This window comes from Notothenia coriiceps, unplaced genomic scaffold (assembly GCF_000735185.1).
Source record: "Notothenia coriiceps isolate Sejong01 unplaced genomic scaffold, NC01 NC01_scaffold00031500, whole genome shotgun sequence".
NCBI lineage: Eukaryota > Metazoa > Chordata > Actinopteri > Perciformes > Nototheniidae > Notothenia > Notothenia coriiceps.
The window spans coordinates 88,854-102,398 of record NW_011364201.1 but is presented as its reverse complement, the minus strand read 5'-3'; the positions used below and the strand labels follow the sequence as shown (position 1 = coordinate 102,398).

The 13,545-nt window shown below is 39.4% G+C and overlaps 1 protein-coding gene across 1 annotated transcript in view; it reads left to right on the top strand.

The window, feature by feature from the left end:
- Window positions 1-13,545, top strand: part of cdkal1 (CDK5 regulatory subunit associated protein 1-like 1) — a gene marked incomplete at its 3' end in the record, with an annotated part of 132,645 nt that overhangs the window by 36,922 nt on the left and 82,178 nt on the right. The window contains exon 4 of the mRNA XM_010788027.1: window positions 4,655-4,775. Coding sequence (XP_010786329.1) covers window positions 4,655-4,775 — 121 coding nt within the window. The remainder of the gene's footprint in view (window positions 1-4,654; window positions 4,776-13,545) is intronic.

Below are 13,545 nucleotides of genomic sequence, written 5' to 3'. Positions count from 1 at the left end.
GTGGGTGGGTGTGTATGACTTACTAGTTTGCACTGCAGGCTTCCCTCTAATGAATGACAGCTGAACTGAGGCTTAATTTTACAATGTGTCATCCACCCTAAATCATCTGGCTACACACACACACACACACTCACATTCACACATGTACACTGTGACTTTCAGTCTCTCTTTCTTCTCTATGATTTTCCTGTTCTTTCCTTTTTCCTCCTTTTCCCTCCCTTTCCTGTTCCTCAGCATCTTTTGATCTCCCTCCTTCCTTTCTTCCTCCTCCCTCTGCTTTCTCACTGCCCTGTTCCATCCCTTCGGCACTCCTTCCTTTCTCTTTGCTCCCTCCTTAGCCCCCTTCATAGAAACTAATTTCCCCGGTATCATTACAGTTCTTTATGACCTCGTATAAACTGAGAGCTGTTATTCCAGCTCGGAGGCCTGGGCATAAAGCTTTAAGCTAGGGGATTTGCCTTTGGTAATGGCTACTAAAATACTTACTTCAATGAGCTGCTAATAGACACACTTCTTTGCTTCACCAAAATTGCTTGCAGGTCTGTTTTCCACATGACAGGAGTACTGGTGTGCTTTTACGAGCTTGTTTCTTTAGGTGTGAGACTATGTATTCAGTTTGGATCGCGGCTCAAAGGGAACTTTACAACTGTCACTCCATAAGCATTCTTCACTACTGTAAAACTGCATTTAATCGTAGTGCATCTACCAAACATAAAGCTCAAGTTATTACGTGTTATAAATGGCAGGGCTTTTTATCCTTAACTTATCTCAAGTTGGGTTGCTGAGCATGCTCACAGTACTTAACATTTACTCAGTCATGCAACATTACAACTACTGCCCTGTGTGTGCTGGCTGGCACTGTGCAGCGTCAGGGATTCAGTTGGTAATGTTACTGTGGCTGCTAGCGTGCTTATCCAAATCAATATTTTGTTTCGTTGTAAAGCTTTGCCAGATGTGTATACTTGCTAACAACAAACACATCTTTTACCTTTTCTTGTTTTTCAAGCCCTATAGAAGATCTATAAAAAATCATGAATTGCCCCATGGATGCACACTTTTGCAAGGGCACCTAGCCAAATGTAATGTCTTTTAGTGATGCTCACCTAACAAGATAACACAAAGAATTGGCTATATAAAGCGGGAAATTCAGGGGACGAATGTTTACATTTTTAATCAAGAAAATGATTCTATACAGAGACCCATACAAAGGCTAGAAAATATATTTAATTTATGTTTTCACTCTTCACTCAAGTCTGATCTTTGCACCATTAATAAATAACCGCGGTTCATCTTTTTTTATAGTGCCATTTTGATGTCTTTATGTCTTTATTGGCCTAATATTGATCTTTTCTGAGATGATAACGTCGCATGGTACAATTTCACTTTATATTAGTTTATCTTTTAGAAAGGGTTTAGATTCAGTGTGTGCCTGCGTGACATAGAACGATGGGGCAGAAGAGGTTACACAGGCTAATGTATCTACTTAGCTCCAGTTCAGAGGCTATAAGGCACCCATATAACCTCATGATCCTTATTTCACCAGGATAAACAAACTGTTTACATGTATCAATGCTGAACAAATAAAGTGTGAGAATAAACACAAGGCTGAATAGAAAGAGACAGTTGGACAGAGGGAAGAGGAAATGAAGTGCATTTGAAAAGCAGATGCATTCACATATATTTTTGAGTCATCTGCAGGTTGAACATAGTCTTTAAATGCTCAGTGACCTCTTGTTGAGAACCGACAAAACAAAGCCCTGTGAAGGAGCTTGTCATTGTCAACCATCAAAGCCCCGTGTGTGATATATCTTTTCTAAAGGAAATGCTCTTTTGAAATGTTTGCATAAGAACAATGCGTAGATTTGTTATGAATTCATTTGATTTCCAACCGACATGTGGCATTAACCTAAACCGCCTTTTCAAGGACAGTTATACATATCTAATTACCTGTTCTATGGGGATAAATGAGCATCATTACACCCCTTGTGTCCTCCTCATCCTCCTCATCTGCCCCCTCTTTCCTATGTGCCCCCACCCCCCGTTTCTGACTGCTGCTTTACAATCAAACAAGGGAGCACTGCAAGACCTGCCACTTATGAGACATCAGACACAGGTCAACGGGTCAGTCTTTTAGCGCCCTACCTCTGATCCAACCATCCATCTGGCTATCCCGCACATCCCTCATCTGTGATGTGTTTTTTTTTTCTATCATCATCCAACCGTCCATCCATCTCCCTTTCCCTCCATCTATCCTTGCCTTTCCTCCAGCATGTTATAATGGGCCGTTAGGATAGAAGGATTTATGTCCGTTTGTATTTATGAAGGATAGAAAAGAACAAAGGAAAGAGAGATTGGGAAAAACAGGAAGGAAAGGAGGAGGGTAGTCAGTAACTAGAACATGTGGTATAGTGATGTGTCTTTCTGTGTGTATGCAGGGTTGCCCCTCACAGCAGTTGGCCTCTCTAAACTCTGTAATTGAGATGACAAAATAGGACAGCATTCTCCAGTTTTATTCAGCAACTCAAGTTAGCTATTTTATCTCTTGCTTCCCATTCATGGTCCCCTAGGCCCTGAAATTGAATTTGGCTTTGGGTTCACTACTAGAGTGATTCCATGCCGGTAGTGAGATTATTTCTTGAGTCATGCATGGCAGTCAGGGGTCCTGTGCAGTTTTAGAGGCATACAAAATGAATATACAAGTCATGACACATTCCAAGTTCTTTCCAAGGGAAATGTAACACCCTAATGGTAATTGCTTATTCCTGAAAGGACTATGTTTCGCTATATACCGATAACTTTATTCTCCCTTGGCCTTAATCATTAGAAATAATTGTCGTATCAGAATGAAACCAATCCTTCCCAGGCGTGAGCTAAAGATACATTACTGTCGAGCCTTTTTCCAGTCAGTAAAGTTGCATATCTTCAAAACGTGCTTATTTTTCAGCGTGAGCATGCATGGTTAGGTTCCCGTTGTAATAGCCTGCCAATTTGTGGATACTTAGAATATGTTGTGTGATTGGCACATTACTTGTTAGATTGCATAATTGTGTAGTTTTTCACAGCACATGGGTATGATTCTCATTTCTATTTACAGTAGTTCAGTGTTTTTACTTTTATTTGGATAGAGCATAATAAAGTTTCAAACAAAAGGCAACACATTTGTATTGCTATTAAAAAGGTAATGCAGTTAAAATACAATCAAAAAAGTCATCCTTTAGCCATCATCATTTTAAGTGTTCATTAATGTGCATTGTCCCTGCTAAATAAACAATTAAATGAAAATGAAATCATTTCTTAACTTACTTCTCTCCCACATTATACATTTATTGAAAAAGACTTCTGATAAAATGTTATCAACAGCAGCTAAAGAGCAGGCGGAAATGTGAAGCCTAGATTTGAAAGGAAGTATTAATGAATAGATGAACTGATCGATCAGTCAACAGATGGAGCAACGGTTATAGAGCAAACAATAAAAGAGCTCTCCTGAATTTTAAATCCGTGTTTAAAGGACCAGAGATGGAGACACAGATAGCTAGCTATAAGAGAGCACGGCCGAACACGCGTTAAGTCCCAGCTGTATTCCATGAGGGAAGTTTTTCTAATTTCCTTGCTTGTACTGGGATATTACGACCAGTCACGCCTCACCGATTGGCTCTTTGTCCTCCTCTGGGGCAGATTGTCGTTTTTATCTACCAATTGATAGCTACGCTTCCTGCCCTGAGCCCACCCTCCCAGGAGACCCATGTAAAGCGGATGAAAACAGGAAGACAATTCCATCCCTCAACGCCTCCATCTCGCACACCCTCTAGCTGGTATTCTATTAGATGGTTGGAGAGGAGAGATTACTGCATCTCAACGGCTGGACATCACTAGCTATTAGCTATTTGACTCTGCTATCGGTTTTCATGTGCTATCTCTACTGAGTAATACGCTACTAAATTTGGAGTTGTACAATATGCAGGTGACCAAAGATCTCAGTGAAATAGGCCTCTTTTATTTTATATCCCCTTGTTCCTGTCGGCCTGCATTAGTTCCTCATGTATGAAATATCTTGGTAGTATCAGTGGAGTTTCCTTCAGAAAGAAATATCATGTTCTTTCCTTACTTCCCACTTTGTGCTTTCATCTTCCCCCTTAACTGAATGAATGTTCACCTGATACCAGGGGTTAGACTTTTATGCCATTTAATGCACCTCCAAGCCTTTTCATTTATGTCTCTATTTACCATTACTTTATGAAATTGTGTCTGCTCTGACATAGTATTCTGCCCTATTCTGATTGGATGAGACAAGTCTAACAAAGGCTTTTTTTGACTAGTTGAACTTTCAAAATTGAAGTGATGCGACCATCCATACAGTCCTTTTTACCGTTATCTCCATGTTCCTTAATTGTTTACTCACAAACACTGTGAATAATCAGCTCCAGCTGTTGGTTCTTTCAAGCAAAGATAATCCGTTTTTTCAATTTAAACAGGACAGCTAAATTATACTTAACTTGGAAGTAATTTTAATATGCATATGCTTACATCTGGGCACCGCTTCACACATAGGCCCTGCTGTCACATGTACAACAAGTAAACTTAAGAGAAAAGGTAACAGCGGAAGTAAACTAGTCTCAATAGGAATATGCATTAAAGAGATCTTTGTCGTTTTCAGGTCACTCAGTTCGTCTGCTGGGTCAGAAGAAAGATGGAGGCCGGAGGCTCGGAGGCGCAAGACTGGACCTGCCCAAAATCAGGAAGAACCCTCTCATCGAGATCATCTCCATTAACACAGGGTAGGATACAGACACACACAGAGAACACCACCCATAAAATATTCAGCTTTAAGTGTGAATTCAATTTCACTGCTTCCCTGCCATTCCGCTTTATGGTGTCTGTGCTCTCTCTCTCTTTGCACAGCCACTTAAACAGAGCCCCTCTGTGCTTCTAATTTGATCAATTTCACATGGCTTCTCTGGGATATGATTGTGTAGTACGGTGTTTTTATGTGCATGTGCTCATAGTGCAGTTTGTTATTCAAATGTATATATAATGGAAACCCAACAGGTGACAAGAGTTTTGTCTCTGCTTTCCTTTCAATTATATTATGACAGAAGGAAAAGAAAACACACAGCTACCGGTACATAAATACACTTCTTTCCTTCGTCCCCTTTTTCTATCAAAGCTGTGATGTTATGTATTCTTGTGTTACAATCCTTTGGTGTTTTGCCTGTTAGGCCCCTGTCAGTTTATTCAAAAACATTTCTGTCGTGTCTACAATGTTTATAGTTTACCATAAAAAGTGATGAAGGAAGGAAATAAGATTTTATCGTCTAGTGAGATAAATAAATGTAGATATTCTCGTTAAATACTATAGATACATAGGTAGAAAGACTTTACCAGGTTAATATGTGTGGATGCTCCAGCACACACACCATAACCCACATCTAGGCTCACATTTTTATGGGCTAATTTCATGTTGTTTACAGATCTGTGTGTCTCTACTAACCCACGTGCTGTATTCTCAGAGCGCTAGTTAAAAAGGTTACGACAGGCTAATTCCACTGTGCCCGGCCCCTCCATTGATGATAATCCATCAATCATCCCCCTGTGCTTCTTCAATGTTGGTACACTCATGGTATGACTCACTAAGCAAAGTAAATAACTTGTAGACACGCTAGTGGAGATTACAGCTATAGCTTTCTTGGTTTAAATAAATAATGTTTTGTTCCCAAGCTTTTAAACAAGCTGTCAAGTAAACACGTTTTAGTTTTTCTAAACACCATCTCTTAAGTTCAAGACATGGTGACAATAAATGTTATTCATTCAAATTGTTTGTTATATCGGGAACATTATGGATGAAAAACAAACATTCAAGTCCACCATAAGCAGAGATCTAATCCCCAAATTATACTTTAGTCTAACTTTCATTCATAAGAACATTGTGTGGAGATCTTCTTCTAAACTCATGATACTCCCAGCCTCAAAAACAATATTAAACCACTGTGTGGTTTCCGAAAGAGCCTACTGCCCTAGATGTTTGTGGTCTGTACATCTCATCTCTTCTTAGATTACACTAAACCTTAAACTCCTTGAACAACTGTTATCCAACTGTATCAGCCGTCATTTGTCAGATAAACTTACACTTTTGAGCAGCAACAAATGTGGCGTGTTTAAAATGAAACTTGGAAGCTTTGTGAACCAACAAAAAACCTTTTAGTTCTACTGTACCTCGTATAGGATGACACTGCCAATTGTATTCACTGCCCCCTGTTCATTTTGAATACAATTTCCTCCAGTGCCAAATAGTTTATTATTGTATTTATAAATAGCTACATCAGATGCCGGCACACTGTCTTTTGGCCCTGATACATCCTCAGTGTGTCATTTTGATAATTGTTTTTGAATAAGAATCAGAAATCCCTCATTCGTCCCACATCAGGGACATGTGTCACGACAGGAACATGACAGTAAAGATTAAAAGCAAAACATAATAAATAGAAATATCAAACACGTGTGTAATAGAATCTAATAAGTAAACTATGGAATGTTTTTTTAAACCTCATCTCACTCTGTCTGGATTAACCTCAAATCACGTTTACATTTAAACATCACATTTCTTTGCTTTATGTGCTTATGTACTGTCTATTTCTGTGTGTGCTTTGGTGCGACTTTCAGTCTGGATGTGACCGGTTTATATGCGTGTGCAGATGTCAGTCCCTTGCCAGCCTCTCTACAGGGGGTCTGTATCCGATCCAAATGAACTCACTGGTGTTTTTCGAAAGGGTCAGGCTGGCTGCAAATAAATCCCTTTGCTGTTACTCTTTTAACTGGAACTCTAAGTGCGGGGATTACACAAACATGTTGACTGGTTGAACGGGATGTTGACAAATCTCTAACACTGGTATTACTAAAAGTCCAAGCTCAATGTGTGCTTTGAATATGTCCGTCAGTCATTGGTGTCACTAATTTCACATTTTTGACATTCGATTTATCTTAATGTGCGCATGTATTAAGGAAACTAGAGAAAGAGAATGTGCTCTCTCTGTTTTTGCTTATAGATGATCTGTTTTCAAAATTCCTCAGAGGCAGTCGTGACATCATTGGTGACATTTGTCCGCTGAAGAAACAGAGAGATCTTTGTCTGACATAATAAACAGACACACGCACAACATCAGTTGTAGTTCCTTTTTAAACTGCTTCTGCGTCAGAAGAGAATATTTGAAAGTATGAATGTGTGTCTGGCCTTTAATGTCTCCCATTAGTTGTCAGTTTGTCTTTTTGTGACCATGAGGGATGCATCCCTTTGCTTTCTAACCAAAAGTAGCGTATACCTGCTGCAGGTAAGTGCCTTCACACATTATCTGGGGGTCCAGGAAAACTCTTAAATCATGAATAAATAAATATGAACATGTTTTATATGAAGTTTTAATACCTGTATTTTCTTACTATTAATGAAATACATGGCTGGCAGTCACTATACAGCATTATTATTGTGAGCATGTTAGCCAATAGCATAGCTGTATATACAGTTTTTCAAAAAAATCCTTTTCAAATGAAGTATAATGTCACCTAGCATGTTGCTAATATCAGTGATATCTAGTAGAACCCAACAACAAAAGCAGAACAGGATTTGTTTCAAGCAATACAAAATGTTTTAAACATGCAGACCCTGTTGTTGAAGTCAACCCTGCCCATCATAATATAACCCATTAACTCTTTTGAAATGACTCTGCACAGAGTCATTTCAGCCTGCGTCTGACAGATGAACCCAATGTGTCACCTCCTTTTCTTTTTCACAACAGCCTGGTGTACAGTTTCACCTGGGACTACCTATGAAAATGTAATTTCATGTTCAAATTGATTCACAATATTAGTTTCATTAAGTTGCATATTAATTTCATTTGGACCTATTAAATCCAAATTAGATTGGCTTTTTCCCCTCACCCAGTTAATTTTACCCCAATCAGAAAATAATTTCAACATGGTCCAGCTAGTCGTCAAATGCCCTCTGGCTTTGTAATTAAGGAATTTGTCAGGTTTCTCCTGGGCCATTAGCACAGTTATTTTGAGTAATCTTTACCTGACACATGAGCAAATGCCCTGATTATTTCAATGAAAGTTGTGTCCAAAAGCAGCATTTTGCTCCAATTACATACATAGACTGTTAACTATTTTGGTTCATTACAATAATTTGGCGATTGCGTTTTTGGACTACACTGTGATTTATTTATTTAATTACAGACACGGTGAGTATTGCATAAATATTATAGATGTGAAGGACACATATTATAACAATAATGGAGCAGCGGAGGGCAAAATAGACTATGAATGAAAGATAAATACACCTATTGTTGTTTTTTTTAACATGGGATTGAATCTGACAGTGTTCCTTTTTACTCCACCATACCTGAGCTCTTGTTCATGTTCTTCAGCAGCTGAGTGTTGTAGCTGTTGAGTGTGTTTTATTTAATTGGCTGACTTTCTAATCGCCGGCATTTAGTTTTGGGTTGGTTCTCATGTTGTGTCTTCTTTATGCAAACACATGAGCCTGAGGGCAGAGTTCATTTTCCATACAGCCTCAGACTGGAGAAAGACTCCACTGTGTTTCTAATGCTCCGTTTTGTGTCCCAGTTTTAGCACGCTTGATACTATTAAGGGAAGCTGGTTTGTGTGTGTGTGTGTGTGTTTTGCCCTAGGCTACACTAACGGTCCCCTTTTGCTCTTTGTATATGTGTGTGAATTGTGTATGTGTGTGTTGTCAGCAACATTAAAAGCCCCTTTGTGAACAAGTTGAATCATGATGCTTCGGTGTCATAAACAAGGAATTTACAGCCACTCAGTCAGAATGGCTCATTAAACTTTTGTGTGTGTGAGAGTGTGTGTGTGTGTGTTTATTTGTGAGTCTGTTTGTGTAAACCATAGCCATTATACTCCAGGCATTAAAAAAGCCCTTTGTTCCACAGTTACAGCTCATTTCATTTCATTATCAGCCTCTTCCCTCCACTCAATTTAGTCACATTTTTGGCAGTCCTAATCTGTTATTGTTATAGCAATATGCTAAAAGTCAGGTGTTAATGATCCTCTGCTGTAAGCCCAAACCAATAACCAACTTCATCACTCATATCCTCCAGGCAGGCAGGCAGGCAGGCAGCAAGCAGGTAGACAGGATGAAGTATTGCTGGCAGGCTGACTGCTGCCTAATGTTTGATTACTGGCAGTTCTAATTTCTAATAGATAGTTTGAGGTTTAATTAATGATATTAAGGCCTGTAATGCTGTGTAAATATAACATTTAACTTCAAACCATTTAGATGTATCGTTCCTGAACAGTTTCTTGTAAAACCAACAAGTTGTTGAGTTCTTTTGTGTTAATGTTTCCCTTAGCCTCCTCCTGCACATCATTCCCAATCAAATGCTTTCAGGGTTAAACTTAACTTAAAGGGCGACAAAGACACATGCTGCCATCTCTTGATAAAAGCAAACATTGAAGGGTTGAATACATAATACATTTCAACAGTCCTGGTTTTTGTAATAGGAGAGTAGAAATGTCTTTGAGTTAGTGGCCTCGCCTATCCAGGGAGTATAAAAGATAACCTTGGAGCCCACACAGTATTTGATCCTCTTTGCTTTGTTCAGCTCCTTCTATTCATTTCACCCTTTTTTAGCTTCTGACACTAATAGAAACATATTTATTTGCTTAGCGGAAAGCTAATTTAATCTGGCCATAAGTCCATGTTCAACACTGCAGGATGCCATTGTCCTTTGAAAAGATGTTTAGAAACCGTTTAAACATACGTTTGATTCATTTGTCAAGCAGTATTAATCTCTAATCATTATTTTGTGTCGTTTTCTTTATATACATGTATGTGGCTGGCTGCTATCATAAAGGATTTGAACAGCTAGTGGCTCATTTCTCACAGACCTTTATCCCAGCCAAATCCTTGATTTCTATAATCACTAATAATCACCGTAGCAAAAACACACACAAACGTGACAACACAATGTGTAAAGCTGAGTGAAACGTGTCTGCGTGCTTGCGTGTTGGCGTGCATTTTCAATATGTTTGTGTAAGCTTAAATGCCCCCAGTGTGTTAGCTGCTTGTTTCCTGTGATTTGCGTCTGGCTGCCACAGTGGAATAATAGGTCTTATCTACTTCACCGCTGACCTTTACATAGATGTGTGTTAACCATTGTGACCAAGGTGTAATGTTCACGGCTTTAGACAGCTGAGAGAGAAAGTACATTTGGGGTCACAGACATCTACATTGAGAGGAAAAATAATAAACTTTGAAACAGGAAGGAAGGGCTAACGTTTGGCTGTGAAGCCACAGACACAGCAGCAACTTCCTGCAGGTCAAAGGTAGACTCACTACCTTAACTTATTATTTTATAACTGCTGTTTTGCCCTGATGTGTCCAGGCAGTTTAAGGACAGGGCCAGAATGAACATCCAGATTGTTAAGGTGGAAGCTAAATGCAGAGAGACTTGGTGTATTTCATTTATTGGCTCGGCCAAACAAAGGAGAGGTGTTGAGGACACACTTTTGTTAAGCCTTTAAAACATTATAGAGCAGTATCAGAGTGACAACGCAGCTTTTATTAATAATGTGGACTGATCATCTGGATTATTTTTTGTACTCTACCTTTGTTCAATAGTGCACATATATGTGTCCTTCAGGATAGTGATCTACCTAGTATGTATTATGTTTGATGTTGAGGCCAAGGCAAACAACTCCAGGATTATTTTGCCCATTAAAGGTAGGGTAGGTAATTCACTTCGGAAACACTTTTTGTTATATTCCATGGAATGCTCTTAACATCCCGATAGCAATGAATACATTGACAATAAATATATACAAATATTTCATCTGTGGAAGCCGTGGCGCTGTAAAAAGCACGACCAATTATCTGCCCCGGACCGGGTCAAATAACTGGATGGCCTACCTGCCTGTCAGCCTTCCATCTCGTGCACAAACTTATCTCGTGCCCTCATTGGTCATGTGCACGTTCGTGTGTGTTGGAGGAGGGGCTCTGTAAGGAAGTCTGAAGAAAGGGGCAGATCTTTTTCAGCTGGATAGTTTCAAATTATAGCGCACTCGAGCTGGTTTCTCCATTCTTACCTACCCTACCTTTAAGTTAAAGCTTATCATCTGTTGAAGCCATTTTGTTTATCTACCTTAATTATTTTTATAATGAAATATTATGAATGTTTTGTAAGTGTTGTTTTATTATGAATACCGGTAGGTTGTTATGGATTCCCCTTTGTTGATGTTTATTATTGTTATGATTGATGTTGACTATATCTGAATCATAGACGTCACATAAAGGCGTGGTTTGGGCACAGGTGAACATGTGCTCACTATGAGTGGAAGGGCAAATCTTTTTCAACCGCTTAATATAAACTGCATGATGATCTCTGCTTGATACAAGCTACCCATAATATGCTGTATGGCTTCAAATCTTTGGTTTGTTAGTTGAACGTTTATGTTTATTGACGACAATGAATCATTAATGTGGATACGCGTTGATTTTCTGACCGCACTTAATATCATGCTAGAAGAAAGTCTAAACAGCAAAGGCATGCAGTACACAGTGACCTGACCTGCCTGTTTTTCTGTATCCCTCTGACAGCAATACATTTACTATAGAACAACCAAATATTTTCCTTTGTCTCTTGCAGTAATTGATACAAACATCTGAAATCTCTTTACGATACCATAACCTTTTTTCAACCTTTGCTAACTGTCGCATCATGTTCCAGTCTGTAGATTGTTCAATACTTGCTTTACTTATATTGACCATTATCATACCAGAACTGTTTTCATGCTTTCCAGCCCAAAAATGACATTCTTCAGCACCTGATAGTCGTGCTCCTCTTTCTGTCCCAGTCAGCACGCCTCGGACCCCCCACTGCTCGATTCTTTTCTTAGCCCTCTTTGCAACCATTTCTGTTTGGAGATCAGTCGAACTCAGCACATAGTGTTTTTGATGCTAGAGGCCTTGACGTGGTAGCATAATAGAGACACAGCATAGCTCATTGGTGACACACTTTATAATAAAGGCTATCACTAAATAATTGTAGAGTCACTAAAAGAATAGAGGAGGCATTTGTGCAGATAAAAGTCTCCGCTTGAAAGAAAAGGGACTGCGCTACAGAAAGAGAGACACAGGGAGAAACGGTTGAGATGGGAAGTCATTAGCCGAGTTAAAAGCAAATTAAATCAGGCCTGTGTGCTCTTTTGTAATTTGAATTTCTCTGGCAATTACATTGGGGAAGTGAATATGGCCTATGAAAATGAGGAGCCAGCTTTGGCCTGCTTTGTATTTTATGTGCTTGTGCTTTTTGGTCCTAAGCCCACACACTTTACTCAACAATCGCAGAAGGTATGTCTGCTCTAGCTTGAGATTGTAATATCACAACCAATGGGGTTCATGCAATATTCACTTTGTTCATATCTCTCCCTCATCTCAAAACCAAATACACAAGCCCCATTTCAGTGCTCTACGTCACAGCATTTTCATTGTGTTGATCATTGGTCAATGATCTCATCTTTTCTTTCCTTCACATTTTTTTTCTGAGAGGAGCAGAATAAAAAATGCTTCATCTCAGGCAGCAACAAAGCAGGAAATAAATGTGCTGATGAAAGTGGAGTTACAGAGGAGTGAAGAGTGTTTACACAAGGATTTCTGATCACGTACACATGTGTGTAGGATTGTGGGAATGCATGGATGAACAGTATACACATTATCCCCTTTTGATTTAGCTTACACTCAAACACACACACACACCAAGAATTCCCATTTTCTTTTCTATTTCATACCCGAAACACACATATGCAGACATGCTCCATCTCACACACACACACACACACACACACACACACACACACACACACACACACACACACACACACACACACACACACACACACACACACACACACCTCCTCTCCCACATACACTTCAGTTTGGACAGATGACCCATCTCTCTCTGGAGGTAATCATTCCTCTGTGTTTCAGACTTCTCTGTTTTCTCTACATGTTTTGGGTTCTTCACAACAACGTCTTAGTTTCTGAACGTTCTACACATTTGATTTGGTTCCTCGGACGATGTTCTTGTTTCCAGATGATCTACGGTCCTTTTTTATTTATGACATAGTTTACATTTGATCCTGTTTTTCAGGCCAAGGTTCATTTTCTGTGTCACATTGGAAACCTTGATCTGGTTCTTCGGTCCGGGTTTCTTTCGACCCGGTTCTAAGGTTCCTTTTTTTGTTACATTTTCTACATTCATCCGGTTCTTCAGACCAGGATTACTTTTGCCAGATGGTTCACAGTTGAGCCGGTTCTAACTCTGAGGTTCTGTTTCTGTTTTATGGATTTGATCAGATTCTAGTTTTTGTTAGATAATCCCGACTGGTAGAAACCTCCCACTCCTCAGCGCTGGTTCTTCAGGTTTAACATTTCAATGAGGAGGTGGTTCCTTGCTTCAGGGTGCTGGCGTCACAGATTTAGTTTTGCTCTTAGAACCCCCGAGGAACCAGCATCGCAGCGTGTGTGTGTGT